The 19,670-nt window shown below is 43.6% G+C and overlaps 1 protein-coding gene across 10 annotated transcripts in view; it reads right to left on the bottom strand.

The window, feature by feature from the left end:
• ARID1B (AT-rich interaction domain 1B) overlaps positions 1-19,670 on the bottom strand; it is a 439,186-nt gene that overhangs the window by 109,044 nt on the left and 310,472 nt on the right. For all 10 annotated transcript variants that reach the window (XM_045080143.1, XM_045080141.1, XM_045080135.1 and 7 more), the window contains one exon: positions 18,300-18,543. In XM_045080143.1, the coding sequence (XP_044936078.1) occupies positions 18,300-18,543 (244 nt within the window). The remainder of the gene's footprint in view (positions 1-18,299; positions 18,544-19,670) is intronic.

Genomic DNA, 19,670 nt, shown 5'->3' on the forward strand with positions numbered 1-19,670 from the left:
CTCCTGCAGACAATCATCATCACCATCATCGTCATCATCATCATCAACAACAACAAAGCTAGGAAGGTTTTAGTTCTCTGAGATGTGATAGTGATATAATTAACCAACAGAGCAACACTGGCGTTTGAATGACAGATCTTACTTAATGTCAGTTTTGCCAGGAACCCATTCTCTCCTTCCAGTTTTGCCTCATTAGCTTACTTTGGGAAAAATGGATAAAAGGAAAACAGCATCTGGAGTGCTGTGTTGGTCTTACAAAGTTCTGATGTAAGTAGGAGATCACTGCGCTGTAATGTAAACAATGAAGTAAAAACCCACTGGGTCCTTACTATGGAGAAGGCCAAGTCCTACATGAAATTCCTTCATTAGTCATCCAAGCAAATTCGATTCTTAAAAGTAACATGAAATGATACATTAAGCCACAGAAGCCTGAACAATTTTGCTGTTCAATCTTCCTCCGTAAAGATAGGAGGTACATGGGGGCATCAGGGGGTGTTTGCCAGCAAAGACATGGGGCCTATTCATAAATTCAAAAATATTTGTTGTTAGGAAAAAGTAGGATCTGGAATTCATGTGAATTAAAGTGCTAACTGGTTGCTGCAGAATTTGAGAAGAAAAAAGTACTTCCCGTCACTTTACTAATAACCCTACTATGATCAAGTTCTTTGCCTGGAATGCTGCAACACAATCAATACATATTGCATTGTTTTAAACAATTGTAAATTGAGTTATTCTTCTCCTCTTCAAGAACTTTTGGAGATGACACTAACTTTAGTAAGGAGTTAAAAAATTAACCACACCATAGAATTATTCCTACTAACTACCAATATGTCATGACCAAGACCAACTTTCATCTTTCCTGTTCCCCTGTTATTCAATTCTGCTGCACCCAAAACTAAGATTCTGGGATGTTTTATTCTGATGTTACCCTCATACTTTTTCATGTTACAGAAATCAGCTCTTTCCCAAATCTTTAAAGCAAAGTCTGAGTTTTACCTGCTACAGCCTGACTTTATAGCTGTTCTGGAGGACATCTTTCTTTCTTTCCTTTTTTTTTTAATTAAATTGATTTATTTATTTTCAGAAAAACAGTATTCATTATTTTTGCACCACACCCAGTGCTCCATGCCCTCTATAATACCCACCACCTGGTACCCCGTCCTCCCACCCCCCCGCCACTTCAAACCCCTCAGATTGTTTTTCAGAGTCCATAGTCTCTCACGATTCACCTCCCCTTCCAATTTACCCCAACTCCCTTCTCCTAACTCCCCATGTCCTCCATGATATTTGTTATGCTCCACAAATAAGTGAAACCATATGATAATTGATTCTCTCTGTTTGACTTATTTCACATGAACATTTTTTCATGTGTCGGATAGCCATTTGTATGTCTTTATTGGAGAAGTGTCTGTTCATATCTTCTGCCCATTTTTTGATATGTTTGCCTGTTTCATGTGTGTTGAGTTTGAGGAATTCATTATAGATCCTGGATATCAACCTTTTGTCTGTACTGTCATTTGCAAAAATCTTCTCCCATTCTGTGGGTTGCCTCTTTGTTATTTTTGACTGTTTCCTTTGCTGTGCAGAAGCTTTTGATTTTGATGAAGTCCCAAAAGTTTATTTTCGCTTTAGTTTCCTTTGCCTTTGGAGACATATCTTGAAAGAAGTTGCTGTGGCTGATATCGAAGAGATTACTGCCTATGTTCTCCTCTAGGATTCTGATGGATTCCTGTCTCATGTTGAGGTCTTTTAACCATTTTGAGTTTATCTTTGTGTACGGTGTAAGAGAATGGTCGAGTTTCATTCTTCTACATATAGCTGCGGAGGACATCTTTCTTACATTCTGCCAACCCTTCTGGTAAGAGCCCTGTAACTTCTTTGTGGGCTGTCTTCATAGAAGTTATTCCTTAATTTCTGAAACATGAAGTACCAGCTACGATCTTTTCTTCTGCCATGATAAAGGACAAATGTGATTTGCTTTGGAGAGGACAGTGGTGGGTTGTATAGGTGGACTCCATATCTGTGGTCTTTTTCGGACATCTTATCTAAGATAGTACCCAAACCAGTGTGTGTGGTAAGACAGTGGAGCTCTGTAATTGGAGCAGCAAGTGTATCACCAGTCATTTTCTTTAGTGAACTTTAAATACCTGCATAAGGCCTAATGGCAACAGTGTGGGTGAAAAATGAGTTTTCAATAATCCAAAAATTCATCAAATGTCCTCAACTGAAGCATTTATTTAAATGACCTGAAAATCCACAAATTACTTTGAGTGTGGTATCTTTCTGTCAGTGTCTTCTAGTTCATTTGCTTCAAGAAAGGAAACTTTAATATACTCCAAAGCAGACATTTCCAATATTGAATCTGCTCAGGTTCCGGCTTAGCGGATACAGTGAAGTGTTTATCTCAAGGGCCTGAAGGTGGCCATACAGTATCATATTATTTGGTGTTGTCTTGGGGTTTAGAGGGTGGGAGAGCAGCTGTAAGCAGACCACCAGCACGATTCATCGGGAACGAACCCCAGCTCAAATAAAAGTTGTATAACACACAAAGTAACGCTCTCCCGTACCTGTGCCCTCCAGTAGTAACAGACCATAAAACCTAGCCCTCCCACAATGTGAAAGAGTTAGCCTGAGCCTAACTCTTCCACTTCCTACGGCTCAAATGTTCATTCAAAGGAGGGTTAGATTTTCCTAAATCCTTACTGGAGATAATGCCAACTGCTGATGTGCCTGCCATTGGGTCCTAAAAATATACAGATACATCGGCACAGCGGAGCTGATCTGTGTATCTCTGAGCCATTAAGGGAATGAGGAAATTCCCAAGATGCCCGTAGTGTGACAGAACCCAGAGAGGAACCACACACCTCCATTCTAAACAAGCCATCCGTCACTGTCAGCTGGATTAAGCTTTTCAATTATTGCTCTTACCATAGTCTGAGGGTTTAGAGTCTCTTTTCTTACCCTCATGGCCAGCGTTCTGGCTAGAAGAGTCTCAAAGGCCTGACAAATAATGAACAAAATGCCAATGTGGTGCATTCTGTGGAAGAAATGTGCCTTCACAGGACTGAACCACAAATGCCTTAGGGTTCTGTTTGCTTTTATTACAGAGACCAGCTTGGTATAATTCATTATTATTTCATCTAGCCCCCTGGATTCTGGACTCAAACCAGAATTTTTCCAATTGCCTGCTTTTATTAATTAAATATACTAAAGTTACATCATGTTTCTCACAAGGAAGTCAGCTCAATAGTCTTGATTATCTGAAACACGTTCCAGGCCTTTCTGGGCGGACACTTTCTACAGAGAACTTGAGATAAGATCTGAACGGGCTCTTGTAGGTATGAACCAAGTCAAGCCAGGAAATACAAGGCAACCCCAATTTCTCGACTTTACTGTTCAGGTCCCTGTAAGGTTTGACTGAAGATAAACCAGAGTCCTCAAACACTTACATACAGGAGATTCTCAGTCTCCTGTCAGAGCTTAGTCTGAACTCTTGCCAAGTGGCCTAGAAGGAGCGGGAAAGGTGGCTTCTGGTTTCCACTCATGCATGATTTTCACTCATGCCCTATGGACACTTTGTGGCCTGAGCAATGTGGCTCCCCATGGCCGGCCATGCCCCTCTGAGCCCCGTTCAGTACAGATGGTCTGCACCACACCCTCACCCAGTTACTCCAGTGAAGGAACTAAACCATGATTGTGGAGAAAAGAAATGGCCAGTAAATCAAAGGCAAAAGTTCAGGGAAAGTTTATTGACTCTAGTTCATTTCAGGTGTGAAGCCGAACCCAGGAAACCAGTGACCGGACTAGAAATGTGATCTGGTGGAAAGCGGGAGCCACTGGCATCTGTGGGCGTCTTGGGCATCTCGGAGGTCTTCCTTACGAGCCTCAGAGATGCACTGAAATATACACCCTACCGGACTGAAAATCAGCTCCCGGGCCATACTGCGCATCCTCACAGACACACCCTCTTCCCAATAGCTTTCAAGCTTGGGGATCCAATCCGAAGATCTGTGGGGGTGCAGACAAACCCCTCGGGATGGGGGAAATATACGTGTGCTCCGATGCAGCCCAGCGTGGCCCAGGAGGTGTAGTGCCCCGGGCCCGCCCCCGGCCCTCCAGGGCCTGCGAGGAACCGGTAGGCTCTGCACTTGACTCGGGCACCACACCAGACACAGAAAGCAGGATAGCTACCAGCGAAATCTGCTCTAATCCCCGCTTTGATGTAAAGTAGGAGGCAGGGGAGGGGAAACCAGATCGAGCATGCAGTTTATATCTCTCTCACTAGGACAAATTAATAAAAACAAAGCCTAATTTCCCCCCACTCTTACCCATTCTTATTCCTCCTCAATATTTTTCCTCTTTCTAAGATTCCTTTTTTGTTGGAGAAGCTTAATATTTGGCTGCCTTCTGAAGAAATGGGTATAGTGACAGATGAAAGACTTGTATTCATCGTATAATTCAGAATAAGGGAAAAATCGACTGCTGTGCATTTAAGATTCTAACAACCTTGCAATTTTGTATAGTCGTTTCCCCCACCCGTTCTTTTGAAGAAATCTGCTTTTATTCTGTTAATAACTAACCACAGTTGCAGCAGCATGGATCCGATTAGCAGTTCTTATGGTACAAAGGGGAGAGGAAAAAAAAGCTGCGAACAGGGTTGCCAATTTGTCCACCTGGGCCCCCAGGAGAAAGATTAGATGAGGCGCCTGCCTGCTCCCTTTTTTCCACTGATCGCTGCTCTGTGCTGCCTGAGAGAGACGGGCCTTTTTAAAGCCAAGGCACTTTCTTTCCTTTAATAAAAGTTTCCTCTGCCTCCCTCCTCTCTTGTCACAGATTTCTCATTCTGGCTCCCCACATGTCATGACAACTCTCAACCGCACACAGGAGGAGCCGTGAAAAGTGCCACACGCTGACACGCACGCACGGGAATCACCCCACATCCATGCCAAAACCCCACACGGCAGTGCTCAGGTGCCTCGCGGGAACCAACACCTTGCTTCGCAGACCCGGGGAGGGAGGCCGCGTGGGCAGGCTTTGGGCCTTTCTCTGCTGCTTGCAGACGAATGATAACATAGGAAAAGATACATAATTTGGCGATTAAATATTAGAATCTGAGGAAGATAGCACAGTATCTTTAAATTTGGGACCAACAGATAAAATACCAGTATTATCGGTAACGTGGTTTCTTTTTAGATTTTTTTTTTTTAATTTGAGAGACAGCGAGCGAGCATTGGGTGGGAGGCGGGAACAGAAGGAAACGGAGACCCCCCACCGAGCACGGAGCCCGACGTGGGACTTGATCTCAGGACCTGGAGATCATGATCTGCACTGAAGGCAGACGCTTAACTGACTGAGCCACCCAGGCTCCCAGCAACATGGTTTGTATCTATTTTTTAGGTAGATATGGAACTGTGGCATAGCAGTCAAATACCCTAAGCATAGCGGTCAAGTGTTGCTGAAGCCCAGATTCCAGCTGCACGAGCTAACACTCCCTACTTCGTGTTTATCTGGGCAATGTGGACGCCACCTACTTAGGAGATGAGAATATTATCGGTGTAATGACAAAACTCCCCATAGCCAATCTGTTCTTAATTGGCCATTTTCTTTGAAAATGGGGTTAGTTATTAGTAGTAGATATTTAAAATAATGAGATGATGAAAAAAGTTGGCTATCGGACTTCAGAATTATGCTACATATTTAGATGGCACAATTACTGTGCATGGTGGACTAAAATCAGGCAGGGTCTACATATGCAGAGGTCTGGTTTAGACTGACACAGCTTACAAGACTACTATTTCAGGTTCTATTTCTTAGGGAAAAGAAAGTAAAGTAATCTGTCATAGTGGAATCTCGTTCAGGAGAAAGGGAAACAGAATGATCCCATAAACTGTGAAAAACAAAGGGACAAGGGCTCCCAGCCCAGAGAAGGAAAGGTCATGTAAGTGATCAATTTTAGAACTTATTTTTCTTGAGTTCCTGTTTATTCTAAGTGAACTGGAAGCTCTTTAATTTGGTCAGCATTTACTGAGTGTGCTCTGATTTGCCAGGCATTATGCTTGGCACCTGGGGTTAAAAGGAAGCACAGCTCACGGCCCTCGACGGGCCCCTGGGCCAGCTGCAAGACCACGGAGGGACAGCTGGACTCTCTTTCCCGTGGATGGTTCCGCGGGTCTTTACAAAGGGAAAGATACTGGAGTTGGATCTTCAAGAATAAGCAGTTTAGCAGGCTAGTGAGGGGCGTTATCAGGCTAGCGAGGGGCAGGGTGGATATTCCAGCTAAAAGGAATTCAGCTCCAGGAGCAAAAAGCTGACATAAAATCACAATCAGTACCATCAAAACATGGAATACTGAACTAGTTCCCCCTACTTGTTTTTCTATGTATATAAAGATAGATAATATATATGTGTGTATATATATTCATTTAAATTCAATCAGCCAACATAGAGTACGTCATTAGTTTCAGTAATTCATCAGTTGCTTGTAACAGCCGGTGCTCATCACATCACGTGCCCTCCTTCATGCCCATCACCCAATTACCCCAGGACCCCCACCCCCCACCTCCCTTCCAGCGACCCTCGGTTTGTTTCTCAGAGTTAAGAAGCTCTCATGGTTTGACCCCCTCTCTGATGACTTCCCCTTCAGTTTTCCCTTCCCTCCCCTATGATGCTCTGCACTGTTCCTTATTTTCCACATATGAGTGAAACCATATGGTAACTGTCGTTCTCTGACTGACTTACTTCACTTAGCATAATCCCCTCCAGCTCTATCCACACTGATAAAAATGTATTTGTATATATTTATATATGTATATAATATATATATGTATATATATTTATATATAAGTATTTGTCCTTTGTCCTTTCTGATGGCCGAGTGATATTCCATTGTGTATGTGTGTGTATAAAGATGGGGTATATATATGTGTGTATGTATAAATACATACACATATGTGAAGCAGAGTCTACATATGCAGAGGTCTGCTTTAGACTGACACAGCTTACATGACTACTATATATTTATATGTGTGTATATATTATATACACACATATAAATAAAGATGGGGTATATGACCCCATCTTCTTTATCCATCCATTTATATGGCAGTTCCTCAAGAAGTTAAAATTAGAGCTACCCTCTAACCCAGCAATCGCACTACTGGGTATTTACCCCAAAGGTACAAATGTAATGATCCGAAGGGGCACGTGCACCCAGTGTTTACAGCAGCCATGTCCACAACAGCCAAACTGTGAAAAGAGCTGAGATGTCCATCTGTCTACTTCTAATAAAAGCCATTGATGCCACAGGGAAAAAACAAACCAAAAAACAAACAAACAAACAAACAAAACAAAACACCTATATACTAAGGTTCAGTTCTCAAAATATAAAAGTTTTTGTCGTTTTTTCAAGTAGAATTTAAATGACATGATTTTTAGATTTTGTGTGAAATAGATTTTAAAAAATTGTGAAACTAGGAATTCTATTAATTTCTGAATTAGGCCTAAGAATATAGCAGTTATTTTATCACAAGAATTTTCTTCCTGTGACATTATAATTTCAACTGAATCACAACCTATTTATAGGAAGGTTAAAAAAAAAAATAAGGCAATATGCTGCCGTAAAGAAATGAGCCATTTATCCATAAAATTTCCTATGACCAATACATACACAGATCCAACTCCGTCCAAAACATGCCCTCGGGACACTTCAAGGAAAGCACAAAGCTGTCCTGGATGCAGTTGGTTCTCTCCATATTCTAGAAACGCTTTCACTCTCCCTGGTTTTCCACTTACACCACTAGCTGTTCCTTTCCCTGTTCAGTCTACATTTCTCAGCTCCCTAGGGTTCAGTCCTCAGAATTCTTCTCTCAGTATTTCTCAACCATGGTTACATACAAGAGTCACCTGGAGAGCTTTCTAAAAAGTACTGGTGGAGGATGGCAGTCAGCCTCAGGAACGTGGCAGCTGTGGAGCTGGGCCTCGCACCCATTCTCAGGATGTTCGGTCAGCCAGTGTTGGGAAGCAATGACCTTCACTCATTCCCCAGGTCAGCAGTTCCCAGACCAGCAGCTTCAGCACCAACTAGGAACCTGCTGGAAATGCAAATTCTCCAACGCTACCCCAAGCCTACTGCATCAGAACCTGGGTGTGGGGCCCAGTCACCGGCTTTCCCAAGCCCTCCAGGTGGTCCTGATGCACGCTGGGTGCCCTAGGAAATGTCACTGAGAACCCTGATGACTCACAAACTTACTTCGGCAGCTGAGACCTCTGCTTAGAATCCAATCCAGATTCTTCTTAGAACCAGCCGCCTACTCAAAATCTCCCTTTGGATGCCTAAGAAACATTTCCAATGTAACATGTCCAAAACCAAACATTTGATTCCCCCTTCAAAAACTTGTTCCTCCTTTGTCTTCCACTGTACTGAAGCCAATCTTCGGGGAAAATCAAACCCCTTCTGCCCCCTTCTGCTGCTCACACATCCAGACATGACCAACCTCCCCCAGGCTAATGAAGTAGCCCCCTAGGCCCATCTCCCCGTTTCCACCCTCGCCCCCGACAGTCCACTCAGCAGCCAGAAGGATCCTTTTAAAGCCTATATTGGATGGTGCCATTTTCTGCCTTCTCTACCTGCCACGTAAGTTCCTAAATCCTATTCATAACCTACAAGCCCTTTGTAAGCTGATTCTTGATCACTCTCTAATCGAACTGCCTACCCATTCTGCTCCCATCTCCATCTCTTTCCTTGCTCCAGCCCCAGTGACTTCCCTGCGTCTCCCCCGCCCAGCACACCAAACGCACTGCTGACTGGGGGCCTGCGTGCCTGCTCGCTGCTCTGCGTGGACACCTTTCTCCCAGACATGCATGTGGCTTGCTTCTGCCCTTTGTTCACTGAGTTCACAGTGTGAATATGAATTTCTAAGAGACACCTTCCCCAATCACCTCTATCTAAAAGAAGCAACCTCACTCCCCCTGCCCCCACCAGGATACCTGACAATAAATTACATACTTATTTGCTCACTTCCCAGCTTTCCCAGTGGAATTTAAGTTTCATGAGGACCGGGCCTTTGGTCACTCGCGTTCAAGTGCATTTCCCCCAGTTCCTAGAAACATGCCCGCAAAAGAAGATACAGTCAGCACTTGGCCGAATTAATGAATGAAAGAGAACAGTAAATGAAGATGGAAGGAAATTGAGCCATTGGGCCAGCTGGCCTTCCTCAGGAAATCACCTGATTTATCCAACAGCAAAAGTACAACATGCTTCTTTTCAAAAAACCACCCAATGAATACATACATTTGGCATCCTCAGCAAGGTCACATTCTTGGCATTCAGCTATATGCATTTAATGTAGTTTGCAAGTACAAACTCCTATGTCACTTTCTGTTTGGAAGGGAGAATATCAACATTAACAATCCCTGGTTATATCATTTATAAACATGCAGATGTGAATTATTAAAGATTAATGCATTTCAGGATTGGTGTCGGCATTCCGTTTGTCTCATGCCGAAACTAATTCTGTTCTTCATTAGTCAATGACAACCCATATCACCCTGTTATGGAAGAGAAATCAAAGGTGCAAGGGTGTGAGCTGAGAGTAAGTGATGAAACTGATTAGTAAGAGACTTAACGGCTATAATCAATCAACACATCATCATAATCCTGGCTCCAGGGTTATGGGAACAGAGAGAAATAAACATAACACCCACCATAAAACGGTTCTGTTCCTTTCACAACTGGTATCTATTCCATATAGAAAATATGGTAACACAGATCAGAAGTTTGTGAAATCAGCTTTAGGGGCATCTTGACTTTTACATACTATTCATTTTATCATTTTCCAAAATGCGTAGTCAAATGAGTTGGGAAACTTTTACTTCCAGGCTAAGATTAGTTCACAAAAGCTCTGGTCCTCTCCATTCCGATTCCTTGCTCCCCATGAAGACAGAGAACAGCGCAGGTCAATGCCAATGGCATTTCACTGGTCGCAGCGCACTGCTGATTCAAGGAGCAACACTCAGTTAAGCCCAAGTTTAGAGGGCGGACAGTCTGCTCAGCTCAAGAACTGAAATCAGTCAACAGGGTGACTGAAGCACTTCTGTGAGCAGTGTAAAAAAATAATGGAGAAGCGGGCGTGGACTGCCAGATCAGTCACCTCTAATCTTACAGAGCAGTAAGGAGACACAAAATACTACCCTGGTGACACAGGCTTTTTCATGTTTTCGTATGCAGAAGACCAAAGAAAGGCAATGGAAACCGAGGAGAGTTTAAACTGAATTGCAGAACTTAATTTTAACTGAGAGGGGGAGCAAAACCACCTGGAAACGTGTATTTTGAGAAAATCTTCATGTTCTCTTATTTCTGAATGTGGGAGGAGTGCAAGAGGTTTAATTTGAAACTGATTGGGAATGGAAGAGTTGAAAAAATTTCTGCTTTTCCCCAATTACCAGGATACCTGACTTGGTCAGGAGGGGCCTCAAAAGTTAAAGTGTAGCTCAGAACCAGGGGGCAGTTGTTTCAAAGGCAAGGATCTGGCGGCAGGTCAGCAGTGGGGAGCCCGCCCTCTAGAAATAGCAGGAGAATACCCAGGACATCCACAAAGTGCTGAGTCTCTAAAGGGGAAGGCTCCAGTACCTAAGCCCTATAGAGATGCAATCCCGTCTCTCTCAAAGACAAAATATATTGCTGCTTTCTTAAATGCTGCTAAGCATCATTTGGAATGGATCTGAAATTACTGTTTTATATAACATACAAATAGTTTACTTTGTAAGGGGAAAAAAAAATACTGGCTGAAGTTCTCCACGGTTTGTAGAACTGCTGAATTGATGTTTTCCAGGCTGCCACAGATTAAAAACACGGATGTATCAATGGCATTTTGTGTTTAAGGATTTTTTTTTTTTTCCTGCTCAGCTTGCCAATAAGCAGCACGCATCTTCCTTGCAACAAGCTGTTGCAGGATTTCCACTTCGACAGAAGCCAAAAAGGAGCACTTGATAGATGTTTTAAAATAAGATTACCAGGTAGGGAGACTGTGCAAGCTTTCAAGTAAAAATGTGTCATTCCCTGCAGTGCCATCCCTGAGAAGCTCCTGATGGGACCATGACAGGAAACTGGTTTGGAACCACTTACACAGAGTGAAATAAACTCAGAATTTTACCCTGAGTTTTAAGCAAAGATAAACTAAAAAGTAGAAAATTTCCTTATTTAGGATGGGTAAGGCTTTCAGTCCTAACAGCTCTAAAAATCCAAGGGGAATGGATTTTAAAAAATCGAGAGATATGGCTTGCACCCTCCGGTGTTCATTTTATAGGTACTAATCTTGACAAATTAGACCAGGAACTACCATTTCCTCTCACTAAAATCCTTCCTGCTCACTCCAGCCTATGACTAACTCCTAAATGCAATTCATTTTTCTCTTTCCCATTATAGCATCCTTCCAGAATCTGCTTGTCTGAATGTCAAATTAAGCAAGAAAATTAGTTTTTTGACCAGAGTATCTTCTTGTTTGTGTCTGCAGCTCACAGACATCTTCGCTCTCACTTGGCTAAGTGGAGGGTAGAAGCAGGTGAGGGCTGACATAGGCTATACCACAATGCTGCCCCCGAAGAGTCATTTTCCATATTTAATGGAGTACGCGCCACCCTCTTCCTGAGGGGTACAAATTCATTAGGACCGGTTGGTGTGCCGGATGCATCGCTCACCACCCAGGCACTGACATGATAATGCTTCAGAGAATAAGGCTTAACGGTAAAGTAACCGGTGCTTTAAGAGAGTGAAAGGGCTATCCCTGGCAAACCAATTCTACAGGCTCTTAAATCCCGGGATCCTTCTCGAAGGACAGCAGCTGAAGGTATTTGCTGGGTCTGAGTCTACACAGGTCAAGGGGCACAGAGGGCCTGTGGGGGCGGGGTATGCACCCCTGGGAGGCTCCCCAAAGCAGCTGCGTCCTGGGGGGCCATGTGCAGAGGTGACCCTGGGGACATGCTCCAGCTAACAGCACAGAAAGGGAAAGGGAAGGCATGAAGAGCTAAAGATGGGAGCAACGAGGGCCGCTCCGGAAAGATGAATGAAAGACCTCGCTCCGCCTCGTTCACGGTCTCTCGCTCTCAAGCAGCCCTGACCCACAGCCTCTCGCGTGCGCTTTCTCTGTCTCACGTGCTCACTCTTCCATCTGGCAGTCAGGCTGGGGAGGGGCAATTTGGGAAGGGAGACCTCAAACAGCAAGGCACATAAAACTCAAAGAGAGAGTTTTACTTTCATATTTGAAGAAATTTTATCTGTTTAGGATGGGGTCTTTGACTGGTCTCATAGGAAACAACTGGGATGAAGCCAGAAGGAATGGCGATGAAAGCAAGTATGTATTCACCGGGATCCAACGTGAATCCAGAGATTTGTATCTTTGGTCATAGCCTGTTATAATCAATGGCCCTTCTGCTGTCAGATGAAAGATGAAAGGGTCTTAACTCCACCTAAAACTGGACTTGGTGCAGATGCCAATTCCAAAAGAAAAGAAAGGATTAGGAAAATCTATTCAAAGATTTACAGTTACTATCCTTAGATCTCTGTTAACAAAACTAATGAATATTTTCAGCAGTCTGAACATTTGAAGTTTTTATAAAAATGTTTATCTGGGGTGCCTGGGTGGCTCAGTGGGTTAAAGCCTCTGCCTTCGGCTTGGGTCATGATCTCGGGGTCCTGGGATCGAGTCCCGCATTGGGCTCTCTGCTCAGCAGGGAGCCTGTTTCCTTCTCTCTCTCTGCCTGCCTTTCTGCCTGCTTGTGATCTCTCTCTGTCAAATAAACAAATAAAATCTTAAAATAAAAAAAAGTTTATCGGGCTATGAACAGTTAATTTTTGCCTGCCCATCACCACTCCCCACTGTATGTTCCCCCTTCTTAATATTTAAACACTGTTGCTGCTTACAGCACATGGAGGAAAAAGCTGACAAAAGCCTTTGGCCAATAAAATAAAAATTAAAAAAAAGTTGGGCTTATTTACATTTTTGCTTTGTTGGTAAACTGGCATGGTTAGCTCTGGAGGCAAGACAAGTGAAATTAACACCCACTAAATCTTCTGGCAACAGCAATGCATTCTGATGTGCTGTGTCAGCTTCACTACGTGTTAGGACGAATGAGGCCCAGTGTAAGACCTACACAATACATTCAAGACCCAATCGTTTATTTTCCTAAACCCAAGGTAAATAACTCTAGGATGTGAGCCAGTAAGCAGCAAAAGTACAACGGGATCATTTATTAGAAGGAAACCACGTGTCTAACATCAGACCTTTCAAATCAATTGCACCCGACATGAGATTTGCCTGATTTAAATGTGTATATACATGCATACTACCAACTGGAGGATGAAGATATTTCACTGCTGTCTCTAAATATAAATACACCAATACAAAGAGGAGGGAGAAATGAAGACAAAAAGTAAAAACAAGAAAATGTATCATGGCACTGGGGGAATGTAGAACATATACATTTTGCTTCTCCGACGCTGGTTTACACTGAACGACCAGGGCTGAAATTCTTCAACTTCTAACTATAGACTGCTGCAGGGCTGGAGCCCAATAATGTGCAAACAAAGGGAGAATCCATGTGGCTACTCACCATAGAAAATCTCCATCCTGCTTTTCAAAAGAACGCAGGAAGGAAAAGCCCCACTGAGCTAGGGATGTGCCAGGGCCGATAGGGATGTGCCAGGGCCGATGCGGTGCCAGCGTGCATCACAGTAGTTGTTCCCATGACACTCACAATGTTTGTGAGGCAGCAGGATAGGAGGGCAAATTTGCAGTGGGTGGAGAAATGGTTTAACGGGCAAGAAACAGATTCAGCCATTCGGGATGCTTTCCTGGGCTTTTGTTTATCTACCTCTGTGATAGTTCTCATTAACTGTCAATTTCATTTACCAGGATAGAGATGGAGAAAAATGATTGCTCTTTTTTTTTTTTTTTTTTTTTTTTACAAACACTGGGAGGCCAACAGTAGGAAGAAGCCCCCACAACAGTTTGGCTTTACCCCATTGCAGCAATCGGCTACACACCAGCTGCGCATTTTAACAATGACTTGCCAGAAAGACAATGATTGAAAGAGTCAATCTGTGACACACGGAGAGGCAGGAGCAAACTAGAGCGGGAGGTAATGGGAGAGAAGTGAGGTCAGAAGAAACAAGTTAGTGCTGGGAACAAGAGGAAGTAAAGGGGAGAAAAGAAAACACAGGATTACAGATAGAAGAAAAGCGGGATGGAAATTCCAAGCAGACGTTCCTAAAGCGGCAGTTAGAGATCTCCGGTCCTGGGCAGGATAGCAGGCGATCGCCACCTGATACCCATACTTCACCAGGACAGACTCAGAAGCAAATACCGAAAATCAGATCAAATGTATGGATTCACAAAATTCCAAGATGAGGACCAGGGATGGGAAAAAGAAAAGAAGAGACTACTTAATGGGCCTAATTATTCTCTAAGGGAAGGTATCTTTGCATTTGGTTAAATAAAAAAAGAACCATGAACTTCATGACCATCTCTAAAGCATGGTTTTGTTTTTAAAGATTTTATTTATTTATCTGACAGACAGAGATCACAGGTAGGCAGAGAGGCAGGCAGAGAGAGGAGGAGCAGGCTCCCTGCTGAGCAGAGAGCCCGACACGGGGCTCGATCCCAGGACCCTGAGATCATGACCTGAGCAGAAGGCATGAGCCACCCAGGCACCCCTAAAACATGGTTTTATTACCTATGACCAAGTTCACACAAATACATTAAAAAAACAAAACAAAACAAAACAAGGGTATATAGGCAATGTGGAGGGAAAGAGAAGACCAAAATTTTTTCCAACAAAAACCTGAATGATTTTTAACAAATCCCCTTCAGATAATAACATATAAGTCTTATGATGAGCATCATCCAAAACCGATGTTTGAACATCCCTGGGTTCAGCTTTGGGGACAGAGGAGGAGAAACAGGTAGCATCTGGATGTAAGCCATAGAGGATGACCACCAAGTGGTCCAAGGCAAGCATGCGGATAGAGGTGTGACTCCTCTGTATGAATTTAAAAAGGGCACCTCTTCCCACAGGAGAGTAGCCTGAATTTCACCTTCATTTACCTTACCCCTCTGGGCCATGTCATTGTTCAGTGAGCAACCTGTTTGACTGTGCCTGGCCTCTAATAAGATGGTACTGATCAATTAGTTGATGCTGTCTTGATACATGCAAAAGTGTGAGAAATAACCCTGGATTTTAAATTACCTCTATTGTTAAATTATATATCAGACTGCCTGCCCATCACATCACACAACGATCAATTTGCCTATGATCTAAATGAAGCAAGATTCTTGTTTTCCTTTGTGTTCTGGTCTCCCCTGGGCCTTCTCAGGTCTAATCCCCAAGAAGATCAATCACTAAACTACATCCTTTTTTTTTTTTTTCCTAAGTTAGGAGAAACATGGATTCAACTTTGTGAAACCACATATTGTGCGTTCATGGATAGCTCGAAGGCAGTACTACTGAGTGACTTCAGTAAACACAGCAAGTCATCACGGAAACTTTACATGCGTGTCTTCTGCACTGTACTAGAACACCACAGGATTAAGAATCTGAGGACTCGCTGCCCAAACCAACTGTGCTGCTCTGGACAGTCATCAGGGGGGCAAGCCTAGATCTAGGTCCCAGGCAGTATTAACCGTAACCACAAGAGCGAACACGCGCTGAGTGCTCACCCCGCGCCCGCTTTAGGTGCATTCGTACACCCAAACTTTACAGGAACCCTAAGACAGGTGGCTATTACCTTTAGAAATGCAGAAACTGAGGCACGGAGAGGCTCAGAGGCTTGTCCAAGGTTACAGAGCGAGGAAGCGAGCACCAGTAAGAGGAGGTGCGTCCAGAGGATTATAAAAGTCCGTCCTGCTGAAATATTACCGCGATTCCACCCAGGAGAAAAGACAACACGTGCCGAAACCGCTGACCACATTTCCCAGGTCACTCCTCTCACAACACGAACACGAAAGAAACGTTCCGTTTGCCGTGCTCTCCTCCACGGTGCTCAGCAAACACGGTTGCGGATCTACCTGAGGAGCGTTCCTCCCCGCAGATGGACCCCGCGCTGCGTCCGTCGCCCCTTCCCCGGACCAGGCAGACAGCGAGGGGCCGCCTGGCGTGGAGGGAGAAGTAAAAATGGCAGCCCTGGGCAGTTCGCATTTCTGATCAGAGTTTAAAAACAAACTGAGGCTTTAAACAACATTTCCAAGGAACCTGAGAACCCTCTACTAAAAACTTCCTTTCCCAGGAAGCGGGCACAGAATCCTATTCCGGCCCCCACCTGCGGGTACCCTAAGCATCAGGCCTCCAAGGCGTCTTCCGGGAGCAGCCAGGGCCTGCGCATGCGCAGGACGGAACACAGCCGCGCGCCCGGAAGCCCCTGCCCCGCCGAGCCGCCTTCTCCAGGGACTGTGCCCTCCTGCGTCCCAAGGGGGATCTTTTCTTGCGGGGTGTGTTCTATCCACATCAAAACCCGAAGGGTGAAACGGACGCTTCAAGATCCCCAGCGGAATGATAAACGTATATGCGCAATTCATCAGACTGTGAATTACACATGTCAGGAATTTTAAAGAACTACAGTATCTTTATACCTCAGAGAAGTTTTCTTTGAAGTTATTGAGAAAAGCGCTTTCGACCCAATTTAGAAAGCAGTGCTTTCTTGCTCGACCAATGCGGTAGCGTACATGACTTTCCTATGTTTAGGTAGGCGATGCTTCAGAAACCATCTCATAACCAAACACTGCCTCAGGAATTCTGAAATATAGAGTATTCATAGCTTTAAAAATGTTAAAAGCAGATAAATCGAGGTTTTACTACAATCTCTGTAAGCACAAACATTATTGAAAGAAAGGTTAACATCGAAACGTGCTAAATCATGGCTGTTATCTAAAATATGGATGAATCTTAGAAACAAAGTATTTAGTTAAAAAAGTAAATTCTAGGAGAACATTTATAGTACAAAGGGGGTAACCGCATTTCCTGTTGTGCCAAGAACCTTCCTAGTTTATGCCTGCTGTCCCATGATTATTAACAGCAGCCCTCCCTGCCCCCAGGCTGTCTCAGCTCTGGTGAAAAACGATTCATTCTAAGCATGTTTCTATAAATACGCTTCTCTAAATCTCAAAACTAAATAAAACTAATGATACATACTCTATGAATTTTTATACTAGATTCTTGGGGGAAAAAACCCAAAAAAGAATTAATAAAAATATTCAGAGAGTATTTGAGGCAGGGGAGAGGAAGAAGTCTGAAGGTAAGGGAGGAACACATAGGTAGACACAATAACACCAGTGATACTCCAATTCTTAAACTGGACAGGGGGGCTTAGGAGTATTCTTTGAAAGTTATGTCTCATGGTTAGCATGTTCTATATGTTTAGATACATTTATTTATTTATATATAAAACATCCCATCATAAGCATTTTTTAAACATGAAAGAAAGAAAATGGTTAAGAAGGGATAAAACTACCATGTATGCTTTCAAGAGAACAGAGTAAACTATTGGCAAATTTATCAGCAATTTAATATTAGTTCTAATGGATTAGTAAGAGGCATTTTCTGGCAGGTGCTTAGATAATGTTAGCAAAAGTTAGAAGGGAAAAAATTATATTCAGTTTGTTAATACAAGAAATGGGTGATGTTGACCTAAGAAAGCTGGACGTGACAGACAGACAGACAAGCCTACGTACACGATAAAGGAAACAGAAGATACAGAAGCAGTAAGACCACTGAAATACGAATGCCAAGAGTTTACTGGAACGTGAACTCCTCCTATCGAAATCAGAAGGTCCGTTTTCTATCAGTAACAAGGACTCAAATGTGTGCAGGCCAAGTAAAACGCAGGTGAGTATCAGCACGAAACACAGGCTACCAACGATCTGCCATGGCTTAAATTGAACAGAACCGTACAAACTGGGGCCAATCCTTGCGCACAGTCTCACCTCGGTGGCACTTACCAACAGAGCATCTTTGTGAACAGAATCATTACAAAACATGCTGAGAACAAATAATTTTCTAGCGTGGGGTCAATGTCCAAACCAAAAATCTCAAAGTAACTGGTGATTTTACTGAGTGTTTATATTCATTAGCTGAGTATCTTTAGGAACTGGAACTCTCAAATGCTTTGGTGACAATTCAGTTATGCTTCTAATCCACGGTCTCATCACCAGGTTTTTCAACAGTAAGAAAGCACTGGTGTGCATGTCGCTTTTGACGAACACCAGGTCTGTTTCTACCACACAGTAAAATAGTAATGACTGAGCAGTGAATACCTGGAATACTAGCAGGAGAAATCGGGCCAGATCGGGACTGGTTGCTGCCCACAGGAGAGCCGACGGGAGAAGGCGATGGGCCCCCAGGGATGCTGGAGAGATGGGGGGATGCGTGTGGAGAGAAAGGTGACTGAGCCGGGTTGCTCTGATCCCCTTGGCTGCTCGTGGATCCAGACGCACTGACTGCTGAGCTCAGAGTTGCCTCCGTTCCCGTGGGGAGGTCATCGATGGAGCCAGACAGGTCCTGAGAAAGACAGAAATACCGTATATTTATGGAGTAACACATTCAGACGCGTACCTGACCAAAAACCTACTTAAAAGTCGTAACAGTGCCCCTTTCAGAGACAGTTTTTCTAGATAAAGCCCAAAATTCAGAGCATGGCTACTTGTTATTAGAAGCTTTCAGGGGATCTCTTGTGAGTTGAACCCTAAAATCTGTTCCAGCCCCAAAAAGTAAAGTTGTACCTCTCTTTCATAAAGCTTTCCTTTAAGCTGCCGGCACGTAGTCCAACACACCTGTTCAAAGAGCACTTGAGGCGGTGACTTACCATCTGAATGGAATGGTGGCTTCAGCAGACTGAAAACCACTGTTCTGGATCCTTCTACTTAGAGTCAACATTGAAGGACTGTTTGAATTTCAAGCTATAATATTCTAATGGAACAGCATTTATTTATTTATTTATTTGAGAGAGTGCGTGTAAGTGAGTAGGGGGAGGGGCAGAGGGAGAGGAAGAGAGAGGGAATCTTAAGCAGACTGCACTGAGCATGGAGCCCAACCTGGGGCCCGATCTCACGACGTTGAGACAAAATTAAGAGTCAGACTTTCCACTGACTGAGCCACCCAAGCATCCCCTAGAGCAGCAAAATTTTAACCAGACCTTGTGAGGAGAAATTCTTGCATTCTAAGTAACTATAAGTGCCATTATAATAAAACAGTGATATGTATATTTTTATATGATACTGTGAAAATAAATCCCTTTGAGGTTATGTTGGCAAAAATGAATCCTTATGTCATATCTTACTTCTTTATTACAATTTTAAGCAAAACAAACAATTTTAAGTGCCAACTAATTTGTCCATAATACCCTGTAAGGCAGTTATTAAAATCACCCTTTGACAGATACAGAAACTGCAACTCAGCTAGTCAGTAACTTTTGAAGCTTACCCCACTGAGGACAAAACCATCTGCTAAAGGGGACAAAGGGAGGCTGAGGGAGGAGAAAGGGGAATGTAGTCTTCTGCACCCGTCAGAATGAAAGGAGAGACTTTAGCTTGGCCTTCCTCAGTACTGTGGCACCAGGGCCCAGAATGGGACCCCGCCAGCGGGCGCTCGGTCAGCCAGGTCACTAAGAGGCTCCCAGGTCACCAAGT

This window comes from Mustela putorius, unplaced genomic scaffold, assembly GCF_011764305.1.
Source record: "Mustela putorius furo isolate JIRA1106 unplaced genomic scaffold, ASM1176430v1.1 tig00000450_pilon_pilon_pilon, whole genome shotgun sequence".
NCBI lineage: Eukaryota > Metazoa > Chordata > Mammalia > Carnivora > Mustelidae > Mustela > Mustela putorius.